Raw genomic sequence first — 19,912 nt, 5'->3', positions numbered from 1 at the left:
AATCGAGAGGAAGGATTCAATTTTGAAAATGGATGTGGTGGAGAGGACGACGGAGATGGAGGAAGGCTGTACGACGCCGAGAAGCAGGAAGTGTAGGATTCCGGTGACGTCTGTTTGTCCACCGCCACCGAGGAAGAAATCGATGGTGGTGAGGAGACGAGATCCGCCGATGAACGGTTATTTTCAGCCGCCAGATCTGGAGACTCTGTTCTATGCACAGCCTCGACGAGAAGCTTGCGCGTAGATTTCTTTTTTTTTTTTTTCTTTCTAGGGTTGTAGATACATGTTTCTCAGTGATTAGATTTCATATGTGTCTTACCTCTCCGCAACGACTTTGTTGTCTATGGAATTGAAATTTACTTTATAAACAAAATTGAGATTTTTTTTTTTTTTGCTTTGTTTCTCAGAATTGAGATCTGTTAGATTTCGAATTCAAATTTCCAGAAACTTTTCCTTTCTATCAGTTGCGGCTTTTATCCACTGAAGGAATTGCGATTTGATTATTGGCTTCTGTTCTCATTTGCTGTTGATCTGAGGTTTTCATATTGGAGAGAAATGAGTCTGTAGATGTTAAAAATTGGAAATTGAAAATTAGAGGAAATTAACTCTGAATCTCTGATGCTTCTGTTTTGTAATAAACTAAGTGTTTCTTCGGTTACATTTTGGGTGAGAAAAGTGTCATAAAAAATGACAACTTTCAAAGCTTCCAAAAAATTGCAGATGACCATTGCCATGCCCTTAGGTGTGTTTTGGATTTTATGTCAAAAAAACAAGGTGAAATATTTACATAAACATTGCAGTGATAAGTGATACATATGTGTGTAGCTCCCTGTTACATCATAAGTGTTGAAAAGTACTCCTCGAACTCTTGATCAATGGTTGGTTTCGTGGTAGCTTCTTCGGAATCTGTAAACCACATGGTGGTAATATCACAATGAATCTCCATAAAATGTGACACTAAAAATCTCAACTGCTTTAGCTTTTCTTGTTAGTTACCTTGGTTGCTAACACTCCACTTTGCGGAAGAAAGAGTGTAAGACCCTTTTAGATTCGAATCTTGAGAGTGGAGAAGCTCTTGAAGATCTTCAACCGCAAGCTCGGGACAAAGGAAATCCATGTCACTAAGGTCTTCAACATATTCTTGTGTTTTGTCTTTGTAACAGCATTGGTCTATGCTTGATGTTGCATGACCAGAACCCGAACTCGAACTTCCGGTTGAATAAGAAGAGTCTTTAGACATGTACGAAGAAGCCACTGTGCCAGATGCAGAAGAAGAGGTCTCATCGCTGTTTTTTGTGTATTCCATAGCATAAGAACATTCTGCAGATTCTATATCTGATGATGGGCATGAAGAATCAGGATGGGCAGCTTGCTCAAGACAAAAGTGTTTCGGTAATGGTAACAAGTCTGATTCTTCAGCTCCCAGTTTCCTCTTTTTGCTTGAGTCAGGAGATTCCTCAGCAACAATCATCACATCGTTGATATCACTGATGAGAGCAAACATCCGATAGTAAGGTCGGAAATTTCTACTACATAAAGCAATCATAAGTTCTATTCCCATGCGACATGACTATATATACTTAACTCATACCATTCAGGGTCCTATAAAAAATAAATGCAATTTACAGTTTTGAGAAGAAAGTAACCCCATTGCAAGTGGAAACAAATATCAAATCTTTTGACACTGAGATGAAGGGATCTTTTATAGCACGAAACGGGTTAGTCCAGGAGCTAAATCCACAAGTAATTTTTTATATAAGAGTAAAGAGAAGCTTTGCTTAAGATTAAAGTGTTCAGTATCTCTTAACTCATCACAGATCGCAGTAGAAATACAAATTCTAAACACTAAACACATTTCACCTTAAAACGCAATGAGGTAAACCATCGAACACCTTTAAGGCACGACACTTTATAGCTCAGGAAGTTACTATTGACAGAAGATTGAAAACTTTTCGGAAACATACGAAAGCAGAACACAAGAGAGTGTTTCGATTTCAAAAGGAAACTTGAAGATTTTACCACAAAAAAAAAAGAAGGAAACTTGAAGTGATATTTCAGATTCAAGATACGAGTTTTTCGAATTCAAATTTCAAGATATTACAAATAAGATGTTTTCAAATTGCAATAGTAGGAACATGAACAAGAGAAATAAATAAGTAATAAGAAGACACATATATATATACTATGTTCATGAGATGTGACGAAAAATAGATAAACCTATTATCATCCAGCGATGGAATACTAATCTCATCTGCATCCATAGTTTTAGAATACACCACCAACAATTTTCTTCCACGAAACCCAGAAGAAAAGAGTTTTGTTGATACTTGATGTTGATAAAGTGTTCTATGATGTATTATGTCCGAATATTACATAATAAAATTCGAAGAAGGAGAAGAGCAAACCCAAGTTCTCAACCAAAAGCGACTGCAGATCACGGCCTGAGTTGTTGGCTAGCGACCGTTGGATCATGTGTGAGGCCTCACGTGTAACGGCGCGTGAGCTAAGAATATTTACAGTAAAAGACAGTAGACCCCCTGCTGTTCCCACGTGGGAGCGAACTCACGGTGGGCCCTATAACACGTCAGCATTGAAAAATTAATTAAAAAAACCACTGAAAAAGTGCTCTGACTTTAAATAATTTGTAAAAAAGTAAAACCGATTGTATTCTCTTTATTAATTTAATTTTGAACGAAAGCAATAAAATATATATTTATATATGGTAGGAACAAATTCCAAGAATGAGCTCAATTTGCAATATTGAGAGTAAAACAATAAAAAAACTGAAAAAAAAAAATAGATTGATTTGGTAAATTTATGTTATAAAATGACAGCTTGGGCAGGTGGTTGGGTTTGTCCTTCCTTTGCTTTTGCCTTTGAGGCAGGTTCAATCTTAAATCTTGCAAAAAACAAAAAACAATATAATAGTTTTGAATCTGTTTATGTTTAATAAATCATAATGACAAAGGTCAAAACAGATTCGTTAATTTACGATTTCTAAGAATTTGAAACAACTTTTTTTTCATTTTATTTTGCATAAATTTATCTTAGGATTCTATAAAAAAATCATACTGTTGTGGAGGCTTTTATCGCCTTTTCATTTTTATTTGTCTCGGCCATGTTTTGGTTATTGTGTTTCTCCCTGGTTTTTCGACGTTCACATTTCATTAGTAACTCAATACAACACAACATTATCGAGCTGAATAAATATAGCTTTCTACATATTCGAGTAGATAAATATTACAATACTCTCTCGAAAGAGCAATAAAAAAAAAAACACTCTGGAACCAGAGGGCTTTTGAATCTTCTTCACAAGATAAAAATGATTGATTGATTTCTTTGGATCATTATATATATATGATCGGACTCCAGATCATTCGCTAATCTCTCTACACCGTGAATTTATTCATGCTCGTTCCAAGTTCGAAGTACCATTTGTATAAATAAGAATCTCCTTCGTCATATTTTTTGAAGCCCCGTAACTCTGCCTCAGCCAGGCTTTCGGCTCTTATACATGCTGCTACTATGGTAGCGGCGGAAATTTTTCTTGTAGCTCGTCTTCTTCAACTTACTTAACTCAGTGGTTAGAGTATATTGCTTTCATACGGCAGGAAAAAAAGAACAACCAGGCGATCGGAAAAAAGCATAGTTTAAATTCAGAACTTAAATAATTAGACACATACAACACCGAGCGTAACAATTTGGAGATATACAATTCAAATAAGTTGCTCAAGAATGTAAACATGTGGCCGATCGGATAAGCTTATGCTAAATCGGCTCATCAACAAATTCCGACCTCGAAAACTCTTCTACTATTCCCCAACATGTTATCAACGGTCGTTTGACGTTTGCTTAATAACTATGTTTACGTTCAGCAAATTAAACAACAGTAGTGGTAAATGGTTAAGCTTGTACAAAGAAAAAATAAAATTATAAAGTCTAAAAAGGAAAATTAATTACGCAACGAAATTAAAGTAGCGTGTTAAAATCAAACAAAATAATAGACAACTACTAACAACTCGAAGTTATTACCCATAATCACGTGTTGGTAGTGGTAGACGAGTATCACTCACTCTAGTAACAACGTGAAGCATTGCACCGTCTACTAAGATAACCATTTCTACGTACGGCGAAAAAGTCTATAATTAGTTAATTACACAGGTAATAGCGAATTACCGGGTCGGCTAACTACGGTTTACGATCCGATTCCGAGTCTCTGACCGGATACATCACATTGTACCGGAGCTAAACCGATTCGCGATCTCTGTAAATCAAATTCGATCCACATGTTTTGCTGATGATGGTGTCCAATCACGTATGCTTCCATTCCCATAAGATCCGAGTTTCCAAATGTGAAACAGTAAACCGAATCGTTCCCGACCGTGAGATGTGGAACCCGGTATAATAGCGGCTGACCAGAAACAGCTATCTCAGCTCCTTCGAAAACCAGAGAAACCGTTGGTAATCGGTGGACAATCCCGGTCCGAATCCTTGCCGGCAAAATCCGGTAACATAAATCCATGGTTCCTTGGAAAATGAAATCCGGTTCTTCGTAAACCGTCAAAATCCCGTTTGTCTGGTTTAAGAATTCGGTTCGAAGGGCGGTGTAAACCGGTCCGAGCAAGAAAGTAAACTGAGTACCGGAATCAACCATGGTTTGCCCAGCACCGGTATGATCCGGTACGAGAACCGATTTAGGTATGGGTAAAAGCTTACCGTTAACTTTAATCCCCGTGAGCTGGACGGTGTAAGCGACACGGTCGAAGTAAGGTAACGGCATCGAGATCCGGATTAACGGAGTGTAATTTAACGGCGTTAGCCACGTGAAATTGGAGTCGCCGAGGAGAAGAAATCCGGGAAAATCGTCGGTGCCGGAGATGCAATAGGAGAATCTGGGGAAACCCATCTGAGAGACGAAGGAGAGGGACCCACGGTTCATGCCCAATAACCCGGTTGTTTTGCTGTCTTCTTCCGGGTCGGATCCGGATACGGATCCCATACACCCGAAAATCAGACTCGAGTTGTTGGTGGAGTTTCCGATGTGGAAAATCTCGGCGGCGAGGTTTCCTTCGGAGGAGGAGGCGTCGGCGTAGGAAAGAGTTGCGTGGCAGAGTTTGTCGGAATCGCAGGAAGCGGGTATGAGGAAATCTCGGGTCCGGGTCCGGCAAGTGGGTGAGGAACAGGGGACTGGAGAGTATGAGGAGGAACGGGTCGGGTCGAAATTATTAATCGGGTTTGGGTTTGAGGAACGGTTGCAGCGAAGCCAAGAGAGTTCGCTGCCAGTGTCGATGACCATGGAGATGTTTTGGGGAGGAGTACCGACGGTGAGTGTGACGGTGAGAGTAACGTTGTGGTGGAAATGGAGTTTGTCGGTGGGTCGATGACCCGAGTTATCCGTTGGGTTTATTCGGGTCTTTAGAGGAAGAACAAGAGTTTGAGAAGAATGCGAAGAAGAAGAAGAGAAACATCTATGGGCTCTAATGAAAAGAATAAGAAGAAGAAGAGAAAACGCAGGATCAAATCTTGAAAACATGATGAGAAAATTTTGATTACGAGAGGTTGTGTAAATTGCTAAAAATTGCTGAGTTTGTGTAAGTGAAGATGAAGAAGAATAAGAAGAAGAAGTATACAAGAAGTGAAGTTTAAGTGAGTTTGGTGCAAGTTCACTGAACAGCAATGAGATCTTTGTTCTTTTTTTTTTTCAGCTGGAAAAATCTCTGTTTTGTTTTCTTTTTCTCCCATGTAATATATAGACTTTCTCATTTAATGTTATAGAAAAAAATTGTTCGAAATAATGTTTTGCATTGTATATCACTGTCATTCTTTTATCAAATTAGTGTTTTGACTAGCGAATTTTTAATTTAATATTTATTAAATAGAACCCAATGTATTTTGTTAGTTAGCAGACAGAAAAAACTACAAAATTGTTGTGATGCTTTTGTTTTTAATCATTTTTTCTTGTATATATTTAAAAGAAAATAAAAGTAAGTTAATCTGTAAGAGTAAGACACTAAGCACATACGACATGAAGTAATGAAGACATTAGAACTCTAGAATAGCTTAAATTTTAGTGAGGTGTTTTTTTAATTAGAGTGTGCAGTGAACATATCAAACGGCTCTAAAAGCAAGGCAAATAATTAGGGGAATGATTTTAATATTATTAAATCTCCTCATTAGACTGAAATTCGTTAAACAATACACCTGTTTAAAAAAACCACTATAAGCATGTGTTTTTACCTTGGTTTCTTCACTGTATTGGGCTATTGGCCATGGGAGTCAGGACGGTGCGCAAATTTGAATACAGACAGGCATAATTATTTACTCCAACAGTCAATTTCTTTTGCACATTTGAAAATTCACGTCTCAGTTTTTAGTTCTAACTTCAGTAAAGAGCAGAAAAAAAAAAAAAAACTCGAAGTGCAACACTTGAAAATTTGGGAAATTTTAAATCAACCATTTGTAATATTTTGCATTTTGATAGGGGTTTTGGATCCCACACTCAGATGTAAAAACTTTTACTTTCTTCAACTAATCATTCTACTAACGAATATTCCACACATTTTTCCCAAAACCATTGAAACAATTAGTATCAACTAAGAAAAAGAATAAACAAGCTGTAAGATGAACTAATGTTTGCTTTTGGGAGAATGAATAAAAATGGATGAAAATAAGAAAAGAAAAAAAAGAGAGTTCAAAGATGTGACGTTCACATGGAAATAGACTTTTGAAATTAGAGAGGGATGGTTGCACATGTTGTTTGCCTTGCTGTTTTTAGGACAAAGCCCCATCATTTATGAGTTGGGTCCGTTTTTCTTGATTCCTGCTCCAAATCAGGACACCTTCACTTACCAATCAGTCTTGTTTACATCTTCTCACTTGCCCACTAGGTAAGCTCGTGTGACACATTAATTTGAACTCATAATACTTTTAGTTCTAAATTCTTTCATTATACATATATACTAAATAAAGACTTCGTTTTCATACTATGTAGTCTCTTTGGGATGGTTATTGCTGATTTTTTTATGGCATTGTTTGGATTCTTTTGTCGTGATGCTTTTGGCTTTCCAGTTTCCACTTGAACGACGTTGCTGAAGAAATGGTATTGTCTTTATTTGCCGAAATTTGTTGCAGTGTCGCTGAAAAGAGGGGACTGAAAAGAGCTTAGAAGTCAAAATTCCACTATCCAAACCTTAATTAGTTAGTTTTTATCACCAGCTTACTGTTTCAAATTTCTTTAATCGATTTAATAATTTTAAATTCAATTGGATTGTGGATCTGTGAAAAAGAAGAGAACATTTTCTCACCATGTTCCGCTTATTTTCTCTAGTATGCAACAAAAATCCTCCAATTTTTCAAGATTATCTTTTGAAATTTTCTGATTTATAATAGCTACGACGACATAGTTTAGTGACGAGGAAGGTTGACTCAAAAGGCGTTGTTTAACAACGAAGATGGTTAAAAAGTTAAACGGTGTACAGGTTGAAATAAATCCTTTTTGTTAAATCCAAACTAGAAAATATACGACGATACATTGCGTTACAATTAATAAAGAACCCACTGGACTAGATGTGGTTTCTTCTCGGCTTGTTTTCTATAAAACCAAAAGATCTGAGAATATATAACATACACCTATTTTTTTTTTTGGTTACAATAACATACACCTAATTGAAAACAACAAAATTGCTCGGCTAATCATGTCATTTGGTCGGCTAATCTTGAGATAGCTGAGTAAGTACCACAACAACCACTCACCAACCCGAAGGTTATAATGACCATGCACAATCCAATCTGAACAAATAACACACACAGACACACAGAAGATCGGTTAAAGACTAACACAATTCTCCACGAGGGTCAAACCATTTTATTTAAATATATACATAAAAGGAAAAAAAAATCAAAAACATTTAGAGTAAAGTAATATGTTCTTACTTGTGTGTTAGTTAATTTACCCTTGAAGATACTGAGATAACATATACATGGAAAGATAAGAGCCTGCAACCAAAATAAACAGTTTTTATTTTTGGTGGGTTCCATCAACTTTTTTTAAAAAATTATTTTTTAAGAGGTCGAATAACTCACCACAAGCATTGCAAGGAATGATCCGATTAGTGCGGCCACGATCGCTGTAAATGAGAGAAATTGATCAGAGAAGGTATGAGGAGATGGGTTTCTTGCGCAGAAAGTTAAATAAATTAGCTTGGTATTAAGTTACTTGCTTAGGAAAATACATAAAATAAAATAAAAACAGGGCAACGTCGGACATATCGTTATTACCGAAGAAGGGAACTGAAAGAGCAACGACTAAAGTAGAGGTAACTAGGACTGTTCTGAAGCATATCGATACACAATGTGATCTCATCTTAGCCTTTGGAATCAGTTCTTCGAGGCTCAGAACGATTGGGGTGATTGTTAACGCGTATTTTGTCATCGGTGTAACGACCTAGAAGATTGAAGAAAGTCAATTTCTGGTTAAGCCTATGTATACAGAGAATATACGAGAATTAATGTTTATCTTACCGCCGTCCAAACCGCAATTTTAGATGGGATGAACTGTTTAGGCATGTTTAATGTGAACTGCGATTCGATAGCTTCACCAAACATAGTGTAACCGCAGATCGCAACAGCGACGTACAAGGCCGTACAAAAACAAAAGCTGCAGAAGAGAGAGAAGAGAAATTACTACTTCTATTAGGGTTTTCTTGCAAAACAAGCGAAGAGAGGTTTCCTGGGCTTACCAGATGACTAAGACAAGAGGAAACTTTGAAGGATCTTTCATGGAAGAGTAGATGTTGGGAAAAACAGAATGACCTGAGTAACCAAACCCGAAAATCCCTATAGTGACGGGTAAGTTACTGAGATCCAACACTCTTCCTGTTGCATGAAACCCGATTCCATCGACCACACCGACCCTAAAGAGGCAGAGACCAAGCAAGACTGACGCCAAGACTCCTCCAACTAGATTAGAGAGTTTCATAACGGTCCATTAGAATGAACTAAAGCGAATGGAATCGAGCTAAAACAGAGAGGTTTCAGAGGGAAAATCAAAACCTGAAAGGTAAGAAAGCAGGCTAAGATCTTTAAGCCAGACTGTTGGAAGAACAAGAAGAGTGGTTAAGATTGCAAAGCTCTGAGCAGAATCCAGAGATATCCCTGGAGCAATGTTCAGTGAAATGTCTGGGAATAGTCCTGATAAGTTATCGCTCATCATGATTATGTATTCCACACAAGCTGCCTATTTAATTTTTTCACAACCAAAGTTTATAATAGCAAAAAATAATGTCAGAAATTAATGGAAGAATTCGAAGAATATTCAACAATAGCGATGATGAAAGAAAAACTTACGTACAACTCCACGTACAGAAGGATCTGTGATTCAAGAAACAGAACAAGAAAAAAAAGCAAAGCATTCAGTCTCAAGAGACAGAAAATTTGAAGGATATTTTTTGGTATTGGGTTTGATTGACCGGAAACTTACGGAGATGATGAAGCGACCGGTGATTCCAAAGGCGGCTTGACCAATATCAGGGTAAGTCTGAAGTCCAGGAGAACTTTCTAGACATCTCTTCATGAGAACACCTGTGTAGCAAGTGATGACTCCGAAGAACAAGAGTATGAGCAAACCAAGCCATCCACTTTCTTTTATTGCATAAGGCATTGTTATTAATCCTAATCCACACAGAACATTGGTTCCTGCATTTAAAAAAAAAAAAAAAAACAAAACCCCGGTGATGGAATGATATACTGTTTTTTTTGAAGTGTGAACAAATGATTTCGCTAGTTAAAAGCCTAACTTAACAAACCAAAGTTCATTAATTAAATAAAATCAACTTCCAAACGTTTCAAAATTATCCTCCAGAATCTCTCTATTTAGCTCTAGTGTTACTGCTCTTCTATATCGTTCCTTGATTTATGAGATATAACAGTCATCATTAAAGATTCTTAATCATAAGAACTGTTAAAAACTGATCATTTTTATTTTACCGTTGAGAACGGACTGAGAGAAGGAGCAGAGTTTAGATTCTGGTAATTGAAGATCGGTGACGGAGAGCTTAATCTGAGATGGAAATTGGGGAGGTAATATCGTTTCTTCATTGTTGGGATGTGGTTTAGAGAGAAGGGGTTTGCTTGAGGAAGAAGAAAACGAATCGAACAATGAAGATTGTTGCTTCTTGTGGAAGGAAGAGACTAATCTTCGAGAACCGCTTCGAGGCATGAAACTTACCAAAGGTGGAGTCATTCCGGTCAACAAATCCATTGATTGTCTGAAAAAAAAAAAACAAAAATGGATCTTGGAATCGTCTAAAATTTTGAGGGAAAATCAAAAAGAAAACAGAGGAAATTGATTAATTTTACCGATAACTCTGTGGCCAAGGAGGATTTGAGACATCGGAGAAATTGTTATCGGAACGGTTTCGAGATAAGGGAGAGGAGGAATCGGAATTGGCTCCGCCTCTCCGGTCGTCATCGTCTCCGTCGTGTTCATCGTCGGAACAAGCAAGCTCCGCTTGATTTTCCTCGTCATCTGTCAGAAACGAATGGTCTCTGTCGTGTAAAAATTCTTCGTCGAGTTTCATCTTCCTCTGTTTTCTCGATCTCAAGGAGATGCAGAAAAAATGTGCAGAGAGAGAGAGAGAGAGAGAGAGAGAGAGAGACGGGTTTTAGTTTCCGGCGAGTCAAAGAGATTTCTTCTATATATGGAAACATATCAATGGAGAGTAAAATATTTAATGTTTTAATATTTGTTTCTTTTTCGATTTTTCTTGCGGTATAGATTTGATCCTGACGATATTCTTCTTAGGATTTGTTTTGTGCTCTACTAACTTCCAAAAATATTTATTGTTTTTTTTTTTTCTGTTGATTAAACTTCCAAAAACTGTAGTCTGTAATTTGTATCTATTATCAACAGTCCCATTTTCCAAAATATTCTTCTATTTACTAGATTCATCAGACCGGAGGTCAGATTGTTACCTGTGATTTTGATATCTAAATCTGGTTCGGTTTGATTTAAAAGGTACCGTGACGTAGTAACTTCTTTGTCAGATATATTTATTGGCCATAGCCAAATGGGTCCAAGTGTCCGACATGAAGACTCGTCGAGATAAATGTGACTAAATTAAGTGGCTCATATTTCACTCACAATGTCGCATTCGCATTCATCTCGTACGTTTCTTATTCCTAACTACGTTTAAGGCATGAGCCATTTATGGTAATTTACATGGCCAAATCTTCCTCCCTCGTTTATTTTGTGTTAGAAACTTAGAATATTGATCATAAATCTGATCCACAAACACCTATTACAGTCCATATTTTTCTATCTTCATTTAACTCGTAGCTCTATACTCCACGGACGCAGGCGTATTTGGTGATAAAAATAGTAGAATATTAACATAATCATATATATATATATCACGTTTCTAGCAATGCGAAATGAGAATGCCAGATGGTCATTAATATTACGTGTAAAACATTTAATATTCTCTTATGCCAGAGCAAAGAAACTTAAAGACAAGCACAAACAGCTAATCATTCCAAGCTATCGCGGATAGAATATTCTCTTATGGTTTCAGGAAGAAGACTTGCAGAGTATATTGCAGAGAAGAAGAAGAAGAAGAAGAAGAAGAAGAGTAAAGGTGAAGTGTTGTTTTTTACATATTATTATTATGAAGAGAGAAAAAAAGAGAGAGAGTTATTTATCGATCTGGTTAAGCTTTCCGAGACCATTGCAGTTAGAGCAAACGATCTGAGCTTGATCCTTGCGTGCCGCGTTCGCCCTCAAAGTAGCTCCCTGCTTCCTCACAAATCCTGCTCCGTCACATTCCGGACACCTAAACCCACACACACCGTTTAATTCCAGAGCTTATATTATACAATGTAGTTGGTTTTCCCGGTTTACTACATCGGTTTAAGTGTTTTTATGTGTGCATGTTTCCAATCTACTCAGGCTTTAATTTGTTTCAATTGTATCTTCACAGTAATTTAATTAGATTCTGTATGGTTAAAAGTAATCTAAAATGTTGAACCGCACAGTAAACTCTGGGAACAGTAATCACAGAAACTGAATCCAATTTGATTTGGTGGATTTGGTTTAACGAGCATCAATCTCGGTTTACGATTCAAAAAGATAGAGAGACTAGAGTGGTTACGTGTCGGTGCGTTTGAAGAGGATAGGGAAAGCCGTCCCGACGAGCGCGACGGCGGCGGCTCCGGCGATCAAGTAGATGGTTCCGTCGGAAGAGACATCACCGACAGCGGCAACAACTACGGAGGAAGAAGAGGACGATCTCTTGTTTCTGGGAAGAATCACATTGCTCGGTGAAGAACCCCACGAAGAAGAAGAAGAAGAAGGTCTCGATTGTTTGAGAAAGTTGGTAGATGACACGAACGTCGTCTGCAATGCCGGTGCGATCGCCATGACTTAAGTGATTCTGATTTTGGGGAAAGTAAAGCTGCGATTTGATTTTATTGGCGCTTTCAAATCTGGATTTGCTTCGCGACGTGTCACTCTCTGGAAGTGGATAACGTTTTCAGTTCTCAGTTTCCTTTTTTTTTGTGTGTGTGTCTGTGGATAAGGTGGGCCCCTTCAAGATATTTCGAGTTGACGATTTAGGCCCACGTAAGTCCATTTGAGTAATTTTCGAGGCCCAAGCTATTTGTTTCTGGGACACGTCATTGTCACAGTCTTTCTTCTCTTTCGCTGGCGGCTTTGAATGGCGGAAGACGGACCTAACTGGGACGGATTGCTTAAATGGAGTCTCTCTCACGCCGATGGTACTCGGCCTACTCGCCAGTTGAGGTATGAAGAATTTCTTTTTTAATTCAGGTTTTGTTGTCTGAGCTTTCTATTTTCAATTGAATGTTTTCTTGTATCTAATGAGGAAACGAATCATGTAATGGAATCTGAGCTTCTTTTTTATTTTATTTTTCGATTCATGTAAATTAGGTTTTTTGGGCAAGCTTATAAGGTCTGATTTGGTGGATTTAAAGCATTATGCATGTTCATTGTTCTGCTAGTGAAGAAAAAAGCCTCTCTTTTTTTTTTTCTTTTTTTTCCAGTAACCATAAGTTCAATTCTTTTGCTAAGAAAATGTTGCAAATCTGGGAATACAAGGTCCAAAATTTCCTTCAGTTCCCACATTATGAGATAAATCATTTGGCTAGCTTAAATGAGCCTAATTTATGTTTGTGGTGGATGTTTTTGTTGATTTGAATTGTTTGGTGAGACAGCGAGGAGGATCGAAAATGGTTTACGGAAGCTATGCAATCTCAGACCGTAGATGTAGTCAAACGGATGAAGGAGATTACGCAGGTAATGCTGACACCTCAACACGTTTTGGAGGCTCATGAAGTAACCTCTCAAGATATCCAAGGTTTAAAATCCACTTCTTAATTGTTTTTCTTAGCTATTTTTCTCTTGTTGGTTACTTAAAATTTGAGTTGTCATGTTTTGGCAGATTTGCTGGATGAGTTGAAGGATCATGTTGAATCGATCGATATGGCTAATGGTGAATCTCTTCATATTTTGACCTTTTAGTTTTCGGTATCTGCATTTATTTTATCTCTTGGGTTAACATGTACCTCTTTGCATGTGTGGGCAGATCTTCATTCCATTGGAGGCTTGGTACCTCTTCTTGGCTACCTCAAAAACTCCGATGCTAATATCCGGGCGAAGTCTGCAGATGTCATAAGCACAATGGTTGAGAACAATCCTCGAAGTCAGCAATCGGTTATGGAGGCCAATGGTTTAGAGTCATTGCTTTTGAACTTTACTTCAGACACTGATATGCATTCTCGAACACAGGCACTCGGTGCAATATCATGTAAGCTGCTCTGAGTCCTAATAAATTTATATGATCAAATGCCTTCTTCTTTTTTACTTGGGTTATGGTGTATCTGATGAATGTATTATGATCTACTCTGTTTTGTTTGGCGTAACAGCTTTGATTCGCCACAATAACTCCGGGATCACAGGTTTCCGGATTGCAGATGGTTACACTGGATTGAGAGATGCTCTGGAATCTGATAGCGTGAGATTACAAAGGTAAGAAATAATCTGCACTTCTCTTGACACTCGGATTCCATTGAACTTGGAGAATTGTTCCTCTGTTACGTAATTTTCAAAACTTTTGTCATTGTTTTCTCATTCTTCAGGAAAGCTCTGAACTTGTTGCATTATCTTCTACAAGAGAATGACTCAGACTATGATATTGCTATAGAGCTTGGGCTTCACGGTCTGATGATACACCTCGTGTCTAGCTTCGATGCTGATATTAGAGAAGCTGCTCTTCGAGGACTGCTTGAGCTCGCCAAAAATAGAAAATTATGTACTTGTGGTTCCAGCTTAGGGAAAGACAATGAGAAACTGAGACAGATTCTAGAAGATCAGATTAAAGGAATCAGCTTGCTGTCACAAGAGGATCTCTCAGCGGCTGAAGAGGAGAGACAGCTCTTGGATTCACTGTGGGTCACATTGTATAATGAACCTTCTTCTCTTTAGAAACAAATGCATCCCTGAAAACTACTTTGACCCGCAAAACTGGTATGTGGATCAAACTTTGTATCTTGAGAACACTTGTTAAGGAAATGGTTCTTTTAATGATTTGAACTCCAAGATCTAATTTTCATTCAATAACCTAAAACCAGACCTTACAATATCAAATCAATCAACTGCATAAACAAAACAACAATAGAAAAAACACAGATCAATCAAAATCCTCACTTTGGAGGACAGAAAGTGATGACATAACGAGAAGCTCTACACTTGTTCAAACTACTCGAATCATCAAACGCATAACTATAAGCTTTAGGACAAATCGCTTTGAACAGGTTCGCGAATAGCGTCGGCTTGCAAGCCTTGGGATTCGCATACTCTCCGGTGCAACAATACTTGGCCGATTGCATAGCCAAGCAAGCGCTTTTACACCCAACGACTTTGCCATCTCTCTTAACTTCCAAAGCCGATGGGCAACAAACATTCAAATCGACTTCACAAGCCGCCACGCCGCATCCGACTCCTCCTCCGATGGGTTTCATCGACACCGGAAGATTGAATCCGTCGACGAGACTCACGTCGTAGAAATGAAGCGGCGAGGAGGATGACCCCAATGTCATTTCCACGACGGTTGCTGGTGGAACACCGCCGGTTCCTTGGCAGTTGATTGAACCGGCGTTGCAATCTCCGGTTTGGCACGAGCCTTTGCCGTTTTGGTCGAAGATGCAGCCTTGTCGACCCCAGATTCGACCGGACCATTTATCCGGTACGTCTATGATTGTTTCTTCGCCGCTTCCCATGTGGAATCCGCCGTTTCTCGGCGTGATTTGACCTCCGCCGCCGAGGATTCCCGGCCATATGCTCTCCTGGCAGTTATTCACTAGTATAAGCTGAGCTCCATCTGCACAAATGTATAAAACACGCATTTTTTTACGAAATTTGACAAATAAATAAGCCATATTTGTTATGCATATTCAAACTTAAGAAAACAGTTTCCGTTTTATCTCTGTTCTTTTCCTCTCAAGTGGATTCATAAATTAGAAAAAATGAAATTTTGAAGTGAACCCACTTGAGAGGAGGAAAAGAGAAATAAACCCATTTCGTAAGTTTTCGGGGGATGAGAAGAGATACCGTACCAATGAAGGAGGATGAGAAGGTTGAGATAGCGAGAAAGAGAAGGAAGAGAGTTGCAGAATTCGACATTCTTGTTCTGTGTGTGGGGATCTTCCACTCTAAAGTTTTATTTTTCTTCCTTTTGGTTAGATAATTTTCAAGAGAATATTAATAAAGGAATTGGAGGACGACGTGGTTGAGGAAGAAGTGGAAACTTGAGTGACAAGATTTAATTGGTGTGGTGAAGTGGATTGTTGTATAGGGAACTGCCAAGTACTAAAACCTTTTATAAACTGAGTCTTTGATGGGATTAGTGGGAAAGAGGATGAAACTAGGGAGGCTTGATAGTGAGCCTTCTATAAAGTTCTACCTTTTTCATTTTAAGAATGGGTTAAAGAAGGATTTCTAGAAAAAGAGGAGACATATTTCTCTCAACGTTTATTATTCGACAAATATTCACCTCACTTATATAATTACCTCACCGTCCCTTGTAAGAATTTATACTTGTAGATTGACCATATTTTTGTAGTCTGAATAGTTTTCACTTTTTCTTTAACTTGTGTTATCACCCAAATTCAGTCTTGAGTGGATGTCTAAATTGTAAAAATAAAAAGTATAGAGTTCTTGTATATTTTTAATTTTTAGAAAAAGAAATAAAATATGTTACATAATTTCAAGATTTAGTGATATGTTTATGCGATGGTGGTGGTATTTCCTGACATTTCTTACTATTGCGATGACCTTTTTCACTTTGTAGAGCAAATCAGCAGGGACTAGAGAGCATATATACATTGCTTCAATGTGAGGATTTGCTTTCTTTTATACAAAGTTGCACAAAACAAATTATTACATTCATTTCTTTAGTGTTTTTCATATAAAAAATGTGTTCTTTAAAGGTAACAAGAGAGATTGAAGCCAAGAATGTCACTAGACTCTAGACTTTGATCTTTATAACAAGTTGGGAGGTTGAAGTTCTTGGTTAGATAGGTATCTTGCAAGAGACATATAGAAGCAGATAAACTAGACTAACTATTCAGATTACGGAACAAAATCTACAAAAAAAAACAAAATTGAACTGAATTCTACAAAGCATGATGATTAAAGACGGGTTTTGGATTGTTTATTGGTATCACAAGACCAACCCAATTAATCCAAACCAAACTCGAATTATTAAACCGTCAAAATCATTTGGCAAACCGATTGAAAATTGGCCACCATCATTAGTCACTCACGGCGAGGAATAGGCTCCCAAGTTTCTCGAGTGATCCCATAGACGCAGGACATTTCTTCCTCTTAGAGAACTAAAGATAAAGAGAAAACTGAGCGATTATGATTCGCGCGGCTACAAAATGTTCAAGAGAAGCAGCCGCAACGATTTGTGGCCGCACGACCTCTGCTAGAAGCAGCCTTGTTCGATACTCGACGCCGTTGAGATTGATTCACGGTGAAATCAGCGTTCCAAACGCGAATCATGTTGCTATTCAGATGGTTAATTACGCTCTTTCCCACGCTAGGGCACAAAAATCAGGTTTTTACGATCATCGGGGTTTTTTCAGTTGCTTAAACCCTATTTTTCTCACCGGATTGTGAAAGAATTTTGAAATGGGTCTCCGTGAAATTTGAAAATTGCAGATGAATCTTATGCTCAAGGGATGCTAGTGCTTGAACAATGCCTTGGGAATCAACCGAACGATGATCAGGTTTCTCAAGATTCCAAAGCAACAGTCTTGCTTGCTATGTCTGATCTATTATACGAAAGGTTTCATTTTTTTAACTCTCTTTCTTTTGTTTTTTCTCAATCGAAAGTTTAAGTTTGTTTCCTTTTATAAACGTCTACTGTCTGGTTTTCTGTGTTTACAGTGGGAACTCTAGTGAGGCCATTGAACGCCTCAAGCAAGTCATGACTCTGACACTGTCTTCGTTGGCTATTAGAGGTTTTTTCAAAACCTTGATTTTTGGGTATGTGCTTTTTAAGGTTGTTGTGACTAAACTATCTTTTGTTCTCCAGTTGTTGCTGTGGAAGCCCTTGTGGGTCTGCTGATTCAGTCAGGACAGGTTAAAATCCCAACAGTGCTACTGTCTTTGTGTGTCAGTCTACATTTAGGAACTTGTGTAGAAATTTGATTTTTTTTTTAATTTGATTTTGCTTGTTTAGGATGATGTTTCATCGAATGTTGCCGACGAATTTCTGGAATTGGTAAAAGGGAGAGGCCATGAGAATTTACAGGATGTAGCTGCTACAGCCAAAACGATCAAAGGCCTCGCTGAGCTTGTGAAAGGAAGTATCGAATCCGGTAGAGAAACAAAGCCTCAACCTTTCTTTCTGTGTTTTCATTCCATGAGATTGTTTGTATAGCCTAATGGTAAGGTCTTTTTTGTGTGTGTACAGCCCAATCTTTATTTCTCGGACTTGAAAATCATGAAATCTCCAAAGGTACACACTAGTCTTTTTTGGTTAATCTGGATTTAGCCCTGTCTTTTGTTATGGTGAAATTTGGGACCTCTTAATAACTACATAAAAACAGGTAACGTCGCACTTTCTTATGGTGAATTCTTGCACGCCACCGGAAACTTTGAAACGGCAAAGGAGATGTATCAAAAGGCAATTCAAATGGACACCAAAGAATCTATGTGTTCTTGCAACATGAATTTGAAGGCAGTCTCATTGGCAGCCACATTTGCTCTCGGGCAACTCGAGTCACACATTGGGTAGGCTTTGAGTTTGTGCATACGGGTCCTCGCTAATTCAATCGTGAATTTCTGGTTATATCATTAGTCCCTGTTTTTGTTTTGCTATTTGTTAGAAACTTTGGTGATGCGGAGGAAACTCTGACACGTGCACTGACAAGCGCTGAGGAACATTACGGTACTGTGTGGTGTTGGTTTTTTCCATCAGTTCAGTGATTAAAGCACCAGCCTAACGGATTCTGTGCTTCTTCGGATCAGGTCACAATCATCCTAAGGTTGGTGTAATTTTAACTGGAGTAGCTCTGGTGTACCGAAACAAAGCAAAGCAAGAACACTCGAGTTCTATCCTGATTCAAGAGGTGAGAAACAAGTTTCTTTGTAGTAAAAAACATTGGAATTTCCTCATCTTACTCCTTTTCTTTTTTGATCACAGGGTCTCTTCAGAAGAGCATTGGAGCTCATGAAAGCACCTCCATTGGATTCAGAAGGTACTCACAAATAGTTACTTCAAGGGCATTCTTGAACCCTGATTACATAAGTGTCCTTACCATCTTTTCCGTATTCAATAGGGCCGACAAATCTGGGAACTCAAGAAGTAATGGCTCTAGCAAGAGGTAAGCTTTAGCTCGTTTTCTTTCAAACAGAAAGGATTGCTTAATGCGCTAATAAGCATGTTGGATCTTTGATTGTGCAGGCGGCTATGCAGAGCTATTACTGATTCAAGAGAACAGAAAAAGCGAAGGAGAGAAGATGAAATCATGGGCTGAATCTGCGTGGAAAAACAAACGCATCTCTCTTTCAGAGGCGTTGACTCTTTCGGAGCCATTAGGTAAAGTAGCGATCATAGATGCTCGTACCACTCGTGTCCTTTAAAGTTCTCAAGTCAACAATACACAGCTATAACAATGGTGTGAAGAGTCTCGAAAGATGTAAACTTTCATAACAAATTTTACGAGTTTGATGTGTAAAAATTAACTCGGAATTTTACATTTCACAAGATATTTTTGCGTCCAGAGTTGGCAACAAAGAACATATTACAGAGGAAGATCAAGCCCTTTTCCGATCTCTACACCAATCACCTCAAGTATTCCTTTGTTCAGAATCTGGAAACGATAATGAAGTTTCAGTTTTGATTCCCTGTATATCTTAAAATAATCATTTTTGCAAAAGCCCACTTATGGAAAAACTCACCAGTTCGACGATGAAAGTTCCGATGAGACCAATCATGCAAGCTCTTGAGTTCCATATCTCAGCTGTATATGTGAATCCTAGAAACGCAGGTTGCGATTTGGGTTCTACTTTTGGCACTATCACCTACAAAAGGATTTTGATTTTACCACCCTAGAGGAGGATATTTTCGTTTTAAATTGATTATGGAAAAAAAAAAAAGATCGAATTTTACCCCCTCTGGCAGTTTAGCGGCTCGAACGCGGAGACACTGATGCTTCCGACCGAAACAGAGGTTCCGGCTTCGACCATGGACATGAGCCGACAAATTCGAAAGAGGAAGAAAGAGAGATGACGATAATGGCGACGAACTCATTTTTTATTTTTATTTTCCGAAAAATCTGTATCACTCGACCACCCTTTTATCTTCACAAGTCAGAGAACAGAGCTTGT

General features: G+C 38.2%; 9 protein-coding genes across 11 annotated transcripts; 3 read left to right on the top strand and 6 right to left on the bottom strand.

Moving 5' to 3' along the window:
* LOC18018337 (cyclin-dependent protein kinase inhibitor SMR4) lies at positions 1-264 on the top strand. Its single transcript, XM_006398622.2, has one exon. It carries the CDS (start codon positions 29-31, stop codon positions 242-244), a length of 216 nt encoding a protein of 71 aa, XP_006398685.1. The 5' UTR covers positions 1-28; the 3' UTR covers positions 245-264.
* Positions 265-621: 357 nt separating this feature from the next.
* On the bottom strand, positions 622-2,337 carry LOC18018336 (protein FAR-RED-ELONGATED HYPOCOTYL 1-LIKE). Of its 3 annotated transcripts, none has more exons than XM_006398621.2 (3): positions 2,218-2,337; positions 997-1,487; positions 622-906 (listed from the first exon to the last, which is right to left on the bottom strand). In XM_006398621.2, the coding sequence occupies exons 1-3, from the start codon at positions 2,259-2,261 to the stop codon at positions 833-835; spliced, it is 609 nt and encodes a 202-aa protein (XP_006398684.1). In that variant the 5' UTR covers positions 2,262-2,337; the 3' UTR covers positions 622-832. The 3 variants fall into 3 exon arrangements, with proteins under 3 accessions (XP_006398684.1, XP_024012203.1, XP_024012202.1); XM_024156435.1 differs by having other exon boundaries at positions 2,184-2,276; XM_024156434.1 differs by lacking the exon at positions 2,218-2,337 and having other exon boundaries at positions 997-2,170.
* Positions 2,338-3,984: 1,647 nt separating this feature from the next.
* LOC18018335 (aspartic proteinase PCS1) lies at positions 3,985-5,675 on the bottom strand. The gene has a single exon (XM_006398620.2). It carries the CDS (start codon positions 5,531-5,533, stop codon positions 4,196-4,198), a length of 1,338 nt encoding a protein of 445 aa, XP_006398683.1. The 5' UTR covers positions 5,534-5,675; the 3' UTR covers positions 3,985-4,195.
* Positions 5,676-7,521: 1,846 nt separating this feature from the next.
* On the bottom strand, positions 7,522-10,604 carry LOC18018334 (amino acid transporter AVT1D). Its single transcript, XM_006398619.2, has 11 exons — positions 10,357-10,604; positions 9,985-10,265; positions 9,479-9,693; positions 9,346-9,369; positions 9,052-9,235; positions 8,739-8,958; positions 8,521-8,656; positions 8,278-8,443; positions 8,083-8,126; positions 7,933-7,995; positions 7,522-7,788 (listed from the first exon to the last, which is right to left on the bottom strand). The coding sequence occupies exons 1-11, from the start codon at positions 10,575-10,577 to the stop codon at positions 7,693-7,695; spliced, it is 1,650 nt and encodes a 549-aa protein (XP_006398682.1). The 5' UTR covers positions 10,578-10,604; the 3' UTR covers positions 7,522-7,692.
* An 835-nt stretch (positions 10,605-11,439) lies between these two features.
* LOC18019422 lies at positions 11,440-12,537 on the bottom strand. Its single transcript, XM_006398618.2, has 2 exons — positions 12,147-12,537; positions 11,440-11,828 (listed from the first exon to the last, which is right to left on the bottom strand). The coding sequence occupies exons 1-2, from the start codon at positions 12,413-12,415 to the stop codon at positions 11,690-11,692; spliced, it is 408 nt and encodes a 135-aa protein (XP_006398681.1). The 5' UTR covers positions 12,416-12,537; the 3' UTR covers positions 11,440-11,689.
* An 88-nt stretch (positions 12,538-12,625) lies between these two features.
* LOC18019421 (hsp70 nucleotide exchange factor fes1) lies at positions 12,626-14,611 on the top strand. Its single transcript, XM_006398617.2, has 6 exons — positions 12,626-12,796; positions 13,228-13,370; positions 13,455-13,505; positions 13,599-13,820; positions 13,939-14,041; positions 14,152-14,611. Exons 1-6 carry the CDS (start codon positions 12,711-12,713, stop codon positions 14,495-14,497), a joined length of 951 nt encoding a protein of 316 aa, XP_006398680.1. The 5' UTR covers positions 12,626-12,710; the 3' UTR covers positions 14,498-14,611.
* A 78-nt stretch (positions 14,612-14,689) lies between these two features.
* Positions 14,690-15,861, bottom strand: LOC18019419 (thaumatin-like protein). The gene is made up of 2 exons (XM_006398616.2): positions 15,628-15,861; positions 14,690-15,392 (listed from the first exon to the last, which is right to left on the bottom strand). The coding sequence occupies exons 1-2, from the start codon at positions 15,692-15,694 to the stop codon at positions 14,716-14,718; spliced, it is 744 nt and encodes a 247-aa protein (XP_006398679.1). The 5' UTR covers positions 15,695-15,861; the 3' UTR covers positions 14,690-14,715.
* Positions 15,862-16,825: 964 nt separating this feature from the next.
* Positions 16,826-19,323, top strand: LOC18019420. The gene is made up of 12 exons (XM_006398613.2): positions 16,826-17,132; positions 17,237-17,363; positions 17,465-17,538; positions 17,613-17,659; positions 17,760-17,898; positions 17,994-18,038; positions 18,130-18,313; positions 18,409-18,470; positions 18,551-18,651; positions 18,726-18,780; positions 18,862-18,906; positions 18,987-19,323. The coding sequence occupies exons 1-12, from the start codon at positions 16,934-16,936 to the stop codon at positions 19,163-19,165; spliced, it is 1,257 nt and encodes a 418-aa protein (XP_006398676.1). The 5' UTR covers positions 16,826-16,933; the 3' UTR covers positions 19,166-19,323.
* LOC18019418 (light-harvesting complex-like protein OHP1, chloroplastic) lies at positions 19,141-19,898 on the bottom strand. The gene is made up of 3 exons (XM_006398615.2): positions 19,695-19,898; positions 19,484-19,606; positions 19,141-19,395 (listed from the first exon to the last, which is right to left on the bottom strand). Exons 1-3 carry the CDS (start codon positions 19,833-19,835, stop codon positions 19,327-19,329), a joined length of 333 nt encoding a protein of 110 aa, XP_006398678.1. The 5' UTR covers positions 19,836-19,898; the 3' UTR covers positions 19,141-19,326.
* Positions 19,899-19,912: the final 14 nt, after the last annotated feature.

Source organism: Eutrema salsugineum, unplaced genomic scaffold (genome assembly GCF_000478725.1).
Source record: "Eutrema salsugineum unplaced genomic scaffold, Eutsalg1_0 scaffold_2, whole genome shotgun sequence".
In the NCBI taxonomy this organism is placed as follows: domain Eukaryota; kingdom Viridiplantae; phylum Streptophyta; class Magnoliopsida; order Brassicales; family Brassicaceae; genus Eutrema; species Eutrema salsugineum.
The sequence above is the reverse complement of the archived record's forward strand: the minus strand, read 5'-3'. Positions and strand labels throughout refer to the sequence as shown.

Coding starts and splice junctions, on each gene's coding strand:
- LOC18019421 (XM_006398617.2), top strand. CDS start 12,711: ATGGCGGAAGACGGACCTAACTGGGACGGATTGCTTAAATGGAGTCTC. Junction 12,797..13,227: donor CGGCCTACTCGCCAGTTGAG/GTATGAAGAATT, acceptor TTGGTGAGACAG/CGAGGAGGATCGAAAATGGT. Junction 14,042..14,151: donor GATAGCGTGAGATTACAAAG/GTAAGAAATAAT, acceptor CTCATTCTTCAG/GAAAGCTCTGAACTTGTTGC.
- LOC18019419 (XM_006398616.2), bottom strand. CDS start 15,694: ATGTCGAATTCTGCAACTCTCTTCCTTCTCTTTCTCGCTATCTCAACC. Junction 15,393..15,627: donor CTTCTCATCCTCCTTCATTG/GTACGGTATCTC, acceptor ACATTTGTGCAG/ATGGAGCTCAGCTTATACTA.
- LOC18019422 (XM_006398618.2), bottom strand. CDS start 12,415: ATGGCGATCGCACCGGCATTGCAGACGACGTTCGTGTCATCTACCAAC. Junction 11,829..12,146: donor CTCTTCAAACGCACCGACAC/GTAACCACTCTA, acceptor GTGTGGGTTTAG/GTGTCCGGAATGTGACGGAG.
- LOC18019418 (XM_006398615.2), bottom strand. CDS start 19,835: ATGAGTTCGTCGCCATTATCGTCATCTCTCTTTCTTCCTCTTTCGAAT. Junction 19,607..19,694: donor CCGCTAAACTGCCAGAGGGG/GTAAAATTCGAT, acceptor ATCCTTTTGTAG/GTGATAGTGCCAAAAGTAGA. Junction 19,396..19,483: donor GAACTTTCATCGTCGAACTG/GTGAGTTTTTCC, acceptor TATCGTTTCCAG/ATTCTGAACAAAGGAATACT.
- LOC18018336 (XM_024156434.1), bottom strand. CDS start 1,561: ATGGGAATAGAACTTATGATTGCTTTATGTAGTAGAAATTTCCGACCT. Junction 907..996: donor GTGGAGTGTTAGCAACCAAG/GTAACTAACAAG, acceptor TGTGGTTTACAG/ATTCCGAAGAAGCTACCACG.
- LOC18018337 (XM_006398622.2), top strand. CDS start 29: ATGGATGTGGTGGAGAGGACGACGGAGATGGAGGAAGGCTGTACGACG.
- LOC18018335 (XM_006398620.2), bottom strand. CDS start 5,533: ATGTTTTCAAGATTTGATCCTGCGTTTTCTCTTCTTCTTCTTATTCTT.
- LOC18019420 (XM_006398613.2), top strand. CDS start 16,934: ATGATTCGCGCGGCTACAAAATGTTCAAGAGAAGCAGCCGCAACGATT. Junction 17,133..17,236: donor CGCTAGGGCACAAAAATCAG/GTTTTTACGATC, acceptor TGAAAATTGCAG/ATGAATCTTATGCTCAAGGG. Junction 18,039..18,129: donor AAATCATGAAATCTCCAAAG/GTACACACTAGT, acceptor ACATAAAAACAG/GTAACGTCGCACTTTCTTAT.
- LOC18018334 (XM_006398619.2), bottom strand. CDS start 10,577: ATGAAACTCGACGAAGAATTTTTACACGACAGAGACCATTCGTTTCTG. Junction 9,236..9,345: donor TTCTGTACGTGGAGTTGTAC/GTAAGTTTTTCT, acceptor AAAATTAAATAG/GCAGCTTGTGTGGAATACAT. Junction 8,127..8,277: donor TCTTTCAGTTCCCTTCTTCG/GTAATAACGATA, acceptor TCTCATTTACAG/CGATCGTGGCCGCACTAATC.